Consider the following 11,282-nt stretch of genomic DNA (forward strand, 5'->3'; position numbering starts at 1 on the left):
TAGTGGAATATTATTTAGTTTTAAAAAAGGACTAATAAATACATACCACAACAGGTTTACACCTTGCAAACCTGAGGCTAAGTTAAAGAGGTTGCCTATGACCCCAGTGTGGGAGCAGATGGAGAGCGACTACTAATGGTACAGAGTTTCTTTTAGGAGGAGATAAAAATGTTCCACAGCTAGATTCCAGGGACGGTGGCACAGCTCTGTGAACTTACCAGAAAACACTGAATTGTACACTTTAAGTAGATGAAGTGTATAGCATGTGAATTTCACCTTAGGCTGTTAAACTACATTTGAAATTTTAGTCATTTAAAAAATTCAGATACATTTAAAAAATATCACAAAAAATGCAGAGTGAACATCAATGATTTTACTCTGATATCTGCAAGTGGGTTCATGATCACTAACAGAGTGTTTTAAAACACAACTTCAAATTTAACCATCACTATTCATTTATTCAGCAAAGGTTTACTGACCACATGCTACAAAGCCAGGTACCGTACTATGTACTATGCACATGAGTACATGATGAATAAAAAATGCAATCCCTGCCCTTAAGATTACACTTTCACAAAGCAGACAGCGGTGTAAACCAAGCAAATGTTTCTTTGTCCTTTACATATGCTGTTATAAAACTAACTTGCTATTGTACAGCAGAGGAAAATATAGCCATTATTCTGTAATGACTTTAAATGGAGTATAATCTATAAAAATATGTTGTACACCTGAAATTAATAATATTGTAAGTCAAGGGCTTCCCTGGTGGCGCAGTGGTTAGGAAACCGCCTGCCAATGCAGGGGACACAGGTTCAAGACCTGGTCCGGGAAGATCCCACATGCCGCGGAGCAACTGGGCCCATGCACCACAACTACTGAGCCTGTGCTCTGGAGCCTGTGAGCCACAACTACTGAGCCCGCGTGCTGCAACTACTGAAGCCTGTGCACTTAGAGCCCGTGCTCCACAACAAGAGAAGCCACTGCAATGAGAAGCCTGTGCACTGCAACGAAGAGTAGCCCCCACTCGCCGCAACTAGAGAAAGCCGTGCACAGCAACGAAGACCCAAAGCAGCCAAAAATAAATAAATAAATACATACATACACACATACATACATTGTAAGTCAACAATACTTCAATTAAAAAAAACTAATTTGTGACTTTAAACCCTGTATTTACTTTTTGTGGGTCTAGATGTTTTCCAAATTTCCTTTCTAGCCAAGGTAGACCAGTAGGCTACTTCCTACGTACTTTGTTGTTTTAACTTCTGAATACTGTCTACAGAGAATTTCTATCAGGTCGGTTAACTGTTACATTTGACACATAAGCAGAGACTTCCCTTGGAATAAATAAAATTGACTGAGACGCTATCTAAAACACTAGGCTATCGGGCTTCCCTGGTGGCGCAGTGGTTGAGAGTCCGCCTGCCGATGCAGGGGACACGGGTTCGTGCCCCGGTCCCGGAAGATCCCACATGCTGCTGAGCGGCTGGGCCCGTGAGCCATGGCCGCTGAGCCTGCGCATCCAGAGCCTGTGCTCCGCAACGGGAGAGGCCGCAACAGTTAGAGGCCCACGTACGACAAAAAAAACAAAACAAAACACACTAGGCTATCAAAATGGTCAGTACTATTAATCTTAAGTGTTTCCTTTCATTTAAGCCTCCAACTCTTGCTTCAGTTTAAGGAGATTTGTTTTGCTAAACATCCTGGAAATTTCTTTGACTCTGAATGTAAAATTGGGGAATGCTTTTATCTGAAGGCCTTTTTAAACCTAATCTCCACATCCTCTATTCTACTTGAAATTGAGAGCTCTGTCTAAAATCAAATGGAGCTCATCTCATGTAAGTAGCTAGGATCCTCCAAATATCAACTCTCAAACTAACCTGGATAAAATGTTTTGGTGTTTCATTTGAAATGCTTCTTTCTGTACAACATGGAAAACTGCAAAGATAAAAATTGAAATATTTCAAATTTAAATAACTCCACAGAAGATTCCAGGGCAGCAAAACTACTCTGTATGCTACTATAACAATGGACACACGTCATCATTAATTTCTCTAAACTCACAGAATGTACAACGCCAACAGTGAACCCTAATGTAAACTATGGACTCTGGGTGATTACGCTGTGTCCATGTGGGTCATCAATTGTAACAAATGTACCTCTGGCGGGGGATGCTGATAATGGGGGAGGTGTGCATGTGTGCGGGCAGGGGTGTATGGGAAATCTCCGTACCTTCCTCTCAATTTTGCTGTAAATCTGTAACTTCTCCAATGAATAAAGTTTATTTATTTATTTATTTATTTATTTATTTTTTTTTTGTGGTATGCGGGCCTCTCACTGTTGTGGCCTCTCCCGTTGCGGAGCACAGGCTCCGGACGCGCAGGCTCAGCAGCCATGGCTCAAGGGCCCAGCCACTCCGCAGCATGTGGGATCCTCCCGGACCGGGGCACGAGCCCACGTCCACTGCATCGGCAGGCAGACTCTCAACCACTGCGCCACCAGGGAAGCCCTAAAGTTTATTTTTAAAAAACTTAAGTCAACATCTTCAATTGTTAGCTCCTCAGTCACATTTCTTACTGGTAAAAACTGCATGGGGACATTATTCCATTTTCAAATTACCACACTGCATGTTTGTAAAGCACTTAAGCCCTTCGAAGGCACATAACCAGGATGGCGTGTGTGCCCTACCGGCATGAGCTCTCTCTCTGTGCTGAAGTGGAATTACTGCTAAAGAAGAGAAGTGAAGGAGGGGGTCCCGCCATTATCAGATGCAGACCTGGCTGACCCTTCCAACGGGGGAAAGGTGAGTGAAAGCAGGCCGTGGGCGCTGGAGTGGGGAGGCCTGAGATGGCAGGAGGCGGCTTGATGTGGAGGAGTGTGAACGTGCGTGTGTGTGGAAGCCCAGGGTGCTCCAGAAGGGAGGCCCCAGGAGATAACATTCAGGTCCTTACTTACAAAGGACACGTATGCAGAACCGAATTCTCTACAATGCAGCCCTTCATCTGACAGCCCTGCACGGAAAAGGAGAGGCAGAGAACCATGCGGACCTCGGCGTGAGCTCTGGATAAAATGGCATTCTACTTGCTGCATAGGAGGCTGAAGGAAAAGCAGAATATAAAATAAAACGAGGAGCCCACATTTCAAAGAGGAGGAATGCCTATGAGATTTTTTAAGTCAGTTGATAACTTTCAAAATAAAAAATATATAGCTAGGAAGCTAAAATTTAAAAAGTAAAACCACGGAAATAATGCTGAAGTTGCTATTAATTCACCGTCATTTATAACCGGAAGTGCTCACCCTGTTTTCGAGGTGACCCAAAATGGCTGGGAAGAAACCATCTGCTAATCGATAGAGCACCTGATTAGCATATCTGATCCTGCCAGTGTAAGAGACAGCAATGAATAGGGCATTTCTTCAAAAGGTTGTTCCTTCACAGTAACACCTGCGATCACAGATGAAAATAACAACAAAAATATTTTATACCCATGGTGGGAGGAATCGTCAGGCAGTGTTTTGATCCATCTTGGCCAATCTCTGGCTAAGGATCGTAGAGACTTTCTTCTAAGGTGTTATCCTACTCAGAGGGATCAGCTCTCCAAGAGATCAAACAACAGCTTGGTAAACCCAATTTCCTTCACAGAGGCCTTAGAACTCAGCCAGTAATCTCAGCAATAATTCTCGGGCATTTCTCACTCTCCCTTTTGGCACTTTCAGGAGCCAAAAGGAGATAACGAAGAAGCCTCAAGGACATAAACATGTGCTGGATTTCACTAAACCACTGCCCTTGCAGACACTCAACATCAGGTATGTGAAAGAGAAGGTGAGCAACCCGCCCCCGTGGAAGCCAGGTTGGTGGGCTGCTCTATCCCATGACAACTGCTACAACTTCCACCTCTCACGAGGTAACTGCAAATCCAAGCCTTCCACGTCGATATAACGGAATACTAGGCCATTAAAAAATTCCAGTTTTAAATGAAAAAAATAAAAACTACACACGGGTGGGAACAATACACACTCCCATTATGTTAAATATATAAATTATATATACACATACACGCGTATGAAAACGATAAACAGACACGCAAGCTTGCACGTGCAGCTTGTAATCAATCCTGGGATAACAAAAAGAAGACCCTACAGGTTGGGATTGGAATATATTCGTTGAATACGTTTTGTCCTCTAAAAATGTTTACCGTTTACCTGCATAAAGGTCAATGTTATTTTAAAGAAATCCTTATCTCTGGAAATTTAATACAAGCTACATATTTGTTAGCAGCGCACTATGCAGGAAGTTGGGCCCACTGCGCTGCATACAACGTGAGGGACACTCTTCAGTCAATCTGTCTTGTCACTGCTTCTCTCTCTCTCCCCCTCTCTTCCCCCCTCCCTCCCTCCCCTTCACTGCCCTTTCTGTCTTTCTCCCTCTTTACGTTACACAGTTTAATTCTACTGGCATTTCTGGTTTTCTCCTGTTCAAGTCCCAGCCCAGTCCGGAAGTTAATGATCCCAACTCAAGAGCTTTCGTGGAAGTCCTGAGTAATGATGATGGATGAGGCTCCTGCCCCACCAAGATGAGCTGGCCCATCTTTCTTGGGCAGGCATAGCCTCCCCGCCCATACGTGAGCACAGGAGCGACACATACTGCTGGCTTCCACACTCCGCGCTCCCTTGGACTGTTGGTTCAAGACTCCAAGAGGACTCCAAGGTCTATCAGCTCCAGAAGCAAAGAAGGGAATCTGGTCACATCCTCCTTGACCCTGAACTTTCTATCATGCTTCCCTGCTGCTTCTATTTGTAACTTTCCCTATCACCACTCTGAAATGCCCTGCGAGAACTTCTTTGTCATTCTGAACTCCATCTAGCCTGAAATCCTTCTCTAAGGCTTCGCTATCTTGGGGTATGCTATCAAACTCGGACACCCCTTCCACTGAGGTGCAATGCGGGACAGCAGGCTACACCAAGTTCACCTGTGGTTCCCTACCAAATGCCCAGCATTGACATTTATCCATCACGGGCCTGTCCCTGTATTTCTCCCCGTGAAGACCAGTGGCTGCAACCGTCCATGCCAGCCAAGAATGGCGCTGCCCCTAACAGTGTTCCTATTTGCCCATCAGCCCTAAATCCCTTCTGAGGATTAAACCATAACCTCTAATTGTAACTGTCCATTTTCCAAGGAAACACGGCAACTATTCCCACAGCCTCACTTCACAGGCAGGTGAAGAAATTCATGGGCTTTGGGACCAGACAGACCTAGGCTGAATCCCAGCTTAATTGAGCTTTATTCTGGGGCAGTTTCCTTACCACTGGCTTCCTTATCTGTAAATAGGAATAATAATTCCTACTTTATAAGATGTGTGTGAACATCAAATGAGTTACTCCCCCCTTTACTCCTCTGGAACATCCCCTATCAGTCCCTCCAGCTGAATCCACCAGGTCTGCCCTGACCTGGTAGTATTTGGTAATTAACCTTACACACAGCTTAAAATCCCAAAGTGCAGGAATCATATTTCTGACAGATATACTCCTTCCTTCTTAAGAAAAGGAAAGTTTAGAAACTGCTGTAAATATATATTATGAGCAACTGAGCTAAAAGAAAATAATACCATTCCCTTTGTTAGCTACAGAATCTGTAGCCCCAGTAACACACACAGGGACAGATACACAGACACACCGACCTGCAGCAAAGATTACAAGTCTATCTCTCACCTGCCTTCTTTGATGCCCGCTAACCTTCTTCTTTATAATGGTCAAGGCTCCTAGAATCTTCAAAAGCCTCAAAGACCTCATCCCTCATTTTTGAGAAGAGGAAACAATAGGACCAGAGAGCTAAAGTGACTTGTCTAAAGTTGCACAGCTCGTTAAATGACAGCTAGGCAGCTGACAACTTTACCCTGGTGGTTAAGCGCAGCAAACTGAATAACTCATGAAAAGCTTACTTAAGAGGAACCGCACTGCAAGGCTCATTTCACGGAGGCTTAGAAGGCTCAAAAGGTTCTGTGAACCTCGGCACATGTGTTTAACATGAAATATATGCCCGCATTTGCCAACAGGATGTCACAGATCTTTGTCTGGTGGATTTCTTAGAGCCCCTGCGTTCTAGACCAGTGCCATTAAATAGAGCTTTGTGGGAAAGGGAAATGCACACTTGCCAGCATGGCAGGCCTCCGCTATATATGTGCCTGTTGAGCATCTGAAATACGGTTAGTGCAACTGAGGAATTAAATGTTTAATTTTTTTTAATTTTATGTTTTATTGTGGTTAAACTACACACGACATGAAATTTACCATCTTAACCATCTTTAAGTGCACAGCTCAGTGGCGTTAACTACATTCATAATGCTGTGCCACCACCACCACCGTCCGTCTCCATAGCTCTTTCCCTCTTGGAAAACTGAAACCCTGTACTCATTAAACAATAACTCTCCATTCCCCCCTGCCCCCAGCCCCTGACAACCACCATTCTACCTTCTGTCTCTCTGATTCTGACTACTCTAAGTATGAGTGGAATCACACAGTATTCGTGTGTCTGTGACTGACTTGTTTCACTTAGCATAATGTCCTCAAGGTTCATCCACATTGTAGCCTGTGTCAAAATTTCCGTCCTTTTCAAGGCTAAGTAATGTTTTTTACCACATTTTGCTTACCATTCACCTGTCAGTGGACACTTGAGTTGCTTCCACATTTTAGCTATTGTGAATAATGCTGCTATGAACATGGATATACAAAGATCTCTTTAAGACGCTGTCTGCAATTCTTTGGGGTATGCACTCAGAAGTGGAATGGCTGGATCACGTGATAATTCTATTTTCAATTTTTGAGAAACCACCATCCTGTTTTCCACAGCAGCTGCACCATTTTACATTCCTACCAACTGTGCACAAAAGTTCCAATTTCTCCACATCCCCACCAATATTGTTATTTTCTGTTTTTTTGATAGTAGTCATCCTCATGGGTGTGAGGTGATATCTCATTATAGTTTTGATTTGCACTTCTCTAATGACTAATGATATCCAGCATCTTTCCTTGGGCTTTTGACCATTTGTATATCTTCTTTCGATGAATATTTTAATTTTATTTCACTGTAATCAACTTAAATAGCAGAATGTGGCTAAGGGTTTCCATACTGGACAGTGCAGCTCTAGAATACCATTAATTCTTGAGGTAATTTGGAGACCCAGTGCAGTAGGCATAGTGAGCTTTGAAGACAGATGGACCAATTCTAGTTCTAGTTCTTCAGATGTAGCCAGTCACTTAAAATTTTTATATCTCAATTTTCCCATGGTATAAAATAGGATTAATACTTCCTTCTTCTAAGAATGAAATGAAATGAATCAGCATACATGCAGCCACTGGTATAATCTTAGTGCCTGGGAGAGAATTGAAGCCAATGGACACGCCTTGCCTCAATTCCAGTATCCACTGATAGCTGACACATAGGATTTGGCTTTTTTAGACAGTCTCCCCAGATGGACTTCAGTCCTTTCCAGAGAAATGGACTTTCATTCTAGGAAACAAGGATCTTTAGCTCCCACCAAGAGGACCCACAAATGGAAGGGGCTGACTGAGATGAAATCTGGACTCTCACTTCTCTGGGATTCTGTGATGCTGACCCTGCCCAGATTCAGCCTTGACAAATAACCAACAGAAAAGTGAAGCCGTCAAACTTCTGGTTTTAGAATTCAGGCCCACCTCCTTTGTGAGGCCGTCAAAAACAGACCTTCAGAAGGGAGGATCTTTTAAGAAACCTCTAAGCTCTGAATGTGCTCTGGGGCTCAGGACCTTCCCGAGACTCTGTTTCTGTGGCCACGCCTTTCATCCCTCCATCCCAGCCACAGGCTTACCTGCCGCTGCCGCGGGCGGGGTCGGGGTGCTGGCCGGCGGGGGCTGCGAGGGGCTGCTGCCCTCAGTCACCAGGCATGGGGTGCTGCTGTCGTTCTCCCTCTTGACGAGCAGCTCAGCCGCGCTGGGCAGCGGGATGGGGTGGCTGATGCCCAATTCCTCCTCCTGGGCCTGCTGCCGTCTCAGGGCCACCTGGAAGCACAGGGCAGTGGGTCACCCTCCAGCACCCCAGAGTCACTCAGTACAGCTTTGCCAAAGCCACGGAAGCCCCACCCACCCCAGGGTGAGGCCTGAGAATCCCTCCTTGCTTTTTAAAGCTACCCAGGTAACTCTGAGATGCAGCCAAAGCAGAGAAATGGTTTCCAGCCAGAGTCCCTGGCCCACAGTAAAAGCACTCCTAAAATGTCCCTTAAACAAGTGAGTATGTAGAGCAGCGGGAAAGGCTGGATGAGAAGCTGCGGAGTCAGCAGAGGCATTCAGCGTGAGGAGAAGCCAGCACAGAGAGACTAGGAAGGAAGGAGAATGGGGTCACTCACTCTTTCCTTCCACAGATGTGTCAAAGGCTGCTGTACCGGAAACAGCGACCAGCAAGATACAGCAAGGTTAGATTAGTTCCCAAGGTACTCACTGTTTAAAAGGAGAAGCAGGAAACAGGCAAACATGCAACTGCAACTCCAGACAAAACGTGGTAAACACCACAGGACAGGCATACACAGATCCTCCCGAAGAAACTGGGGCAAAAACGGCTTTAAGTGTAAGTATAAGCTGCAGGTGGTACTGGAACAGGGCCTTGAAGAATAGGATGAGTGGGGCTTGACGGGCAAGGATGAAGGGGCAGAACGACCCGGAATAAGGGAGCAGGGTAGGCAGGGGCTGCTCAGGAAACCTTGCAGAGCCCTGTTCTCTGTGGGGGAGGGAGCACATACAGAAGTAATGGGGAAAAGGGGGCTGGCATACAGCGCTGAAGTCTCAGGAGAGAGAGGCTGGAGGTGGAGAGAAAGGGAGAGGACACGTGCCGTATTCCAGGCAGGAGGGAAGGAGATTCAAGTGGGGGCTGGAAAGGACGCAGCGTACCTAAGACACTCTTCATCGTCCCTCTTCTTTTAAATAACATTGTTTAAGGTTGAAAAAAGAGGTGTCAAGAAAATAAATTGTATCGTGGCTTACTACAAATAACAAAACTGGAGACTTTCTGTTGAAACTGACCATTGGTAATAATGAAATGAGAAAGGGAAGCACCTGTACCTCAGAGGCCCAAATACCGAAAGCGGAAAGTTGAAATCAAAACGGTAAACCAGAAACACAACTACAATGTACACATTGTCTTAGGAATACCGTAGTCCAAATTTAGAAAAATGATTAATTTGGAAGTAATTTTACTCATAACAAGAGGAGTCTTCAACTTTAAAAATATCTTTGAATAATCCATTAAGATTAAATAATTAAGCTTAATTCTTGAATTTTCTCTTATTAACCAAGAAGTTTAGGAACAGAATATTAAAGATTTGACCACAAATTTTTTAAAAGAATACCCATGAACTTGTGAAGTATGTCAATGCAAACTTAGACCCTGGTTTACACGGATCCCATGCATGCACAAAACATACAGGGTATTACATAGTCCATAAACTGAAAACACTTTTACAAAGACCTCTCAAGCGTTCTTAGGAAATGTTATTTAAATGGGGAAGGTGGGGCAATTGATTTAAAATGCAATTGTTTTAGAGTCAGATCTAAGATCAATTTCAAACTATTTTAGAATGACTAAAAATGCCTGTTACATGAATGTCAAAGGATTTCATTCAGCACAGCACAAGCCTTCTGGTGTGGAAAATAGTGACGTTTCATACTATAAAAGTAATCTTGAGTTGCTTTTGTTTTTAACAAAGCAAACATCCTCCTTCCAAGTTACTACGCCTATTAATACAGCTTATTCAAAATTAATGGCCCTACTTGGATATATATTTTTATTATTTTGAGGACAATTCCCCTCCCAAGCATACTCTCCATATTAAATATTAAAGCCAACAGGTAAATGTTCAGAAAACTTTTCTACCTACAAATACAATTTAAATGTTCATAAGGTTTTTTTTTTCAGTAAACTCACTGTGATGCATTTTAATGCTACACTCAGTGTATTCTTTTCATCCATTACAGATTAAGATAAAAGTCTATAAAGAAACTCAGTAAAACAACCTGTATATCCATGAGTGCGCTCGCAACCTGTGAAGCCAAAATATATCTAGTTTAAAACATTTCAAAATTGGATGTACATAAAAAGTAGAATCTCTAAGCATTTGTGCACTCCTGTTCAAGGATCCTAAATCATTTTCAATGGGGGCTATTTACCCATTCCTAACCGAAAGTAGCACATAGTAAGCATTTCTTTGGTATCTTTTCATTTTAAATAACCTGTTTTAAAAGGATGAAACAACTTTTAGCGGATAAGAATGTATATTATTCTCTTCTAAAAATCATTTTAGGATACCAACGACGTTAACCATTTCCGTGAAGGTGCTAAATTACTGCCCAGCTTAGGATGCTTTAAAAAACTAACACACTCCATGAACGGTAGACAAAACCTCAACCTCTTGCATCTACTCCTCTGCGTAGATTTTAAAAAATTCTTAGGTGTGTTTTAAAGCACACTCAAAGTAATTTGTACTTTAATAACTTCGGTGGAGACAGCAAATTTTAAAAGGCTAATGAAATTTCCGTAGTGCTCAAAATGGCTGAGACACTCAACCTGGATCCACCCGGGCGAATACGAAAAGTGCGCCAAGAGCACAACGAGGACCACGCCACCCTGGCGTCCGTTACAGCGCCTTTTCCAGAAAAACAAAGCCTCTCGACGCGTTTTGCGGATAAGCAGCAGCCAGCCGGGTCTCCGCTTCGCCCTAACCAGTAGCCAGAGCGGGCACCCTCCTTAATATAAGCGCACCTCCCTGCTCGAGGCGGAGTCAGGGATCCCACTGAACCACGAGGGGGCAAACCCCCCAACTCTGCTCAGAGAGCGAGGTCAGAGATCCCGGGGGCCCCCGAAGGCGCAAACCCCGAAACTCTCTGCCAGAAGCGGGGTCGAAGATCCCGGGGAGCCTTCTCCAGCAGTGCGAACCCCGCAACTCTCAGCTCTGAAAGGGAAATCAGACATCCTGGGGATCCTCGGGACCCCCGGGACCGCCGAGACCCACGAGGGGGCGAGCCCCACAACTCCTATTGGAGGGAGGGGTCAAGGATCCGGAGCCGCCGGAGCAGAGTAAACCCCGCACCTCCCTGCTCCATCGGCCCTCCGAGAGCGGCGTCGGCGCGTGGCTGGGAGCCCGGGCCCCGAGCGCGCCGCGGCTGTCGGGAAGCACCAACGAACCCGCGCCCCGCATGGCGCCCGCCTGGTCCAAGGGGCTTTACCCAAAAAGTTAAGGGCTGAACCCCGGTTCCGGGGCGCC

The 11,282-nt window shown here is 44.7% G+C and overlaps 1 protein-coding gene across 2 annotated transcripts in view; it reads right to left on the reverse strand.

Annotated features, from left to right (window-relative positions):
- Window positions 1–11,282, reverse strand: part of DMRT1 (doublesex and mab-3 related transcription factor 1) — a 127,875-nt gene that overhangs the window by 93,253 nt on the left and 23,340 nt on the right. For both annotated transcript variants that reach the window (XM_089913270.1, XM_089913269.1), the window contains exon 2: window positions 7,842–8,031. In XM_089913270.1, the coding sequence (XP_089769396.1) occupies window positions 7,842–8,031 (190 nt within the window). The remainder of the gene's footprint in view (window positions 1–7,841; window positions 8,032–11,282) is intronic.

The sequence above is a fragment of the Delphinapterus leucas genome, chromosome 6 (genome assembly GCF_059928025.1).
Source record: "Delphinapterus leucas isolate spDelLeu-1000000601 "Yukka" chromosome 6, BTC_Dleu_Yukka2, whole genome shotgun sequence".
NCBI classification, from domain to species: domain Eukaryota; kingdom Metazoa; phylum Chordata; class Mammalia; order Artiodactyla; family Monodontidae; genus Delphinapterus; species Delphinapterus leucas.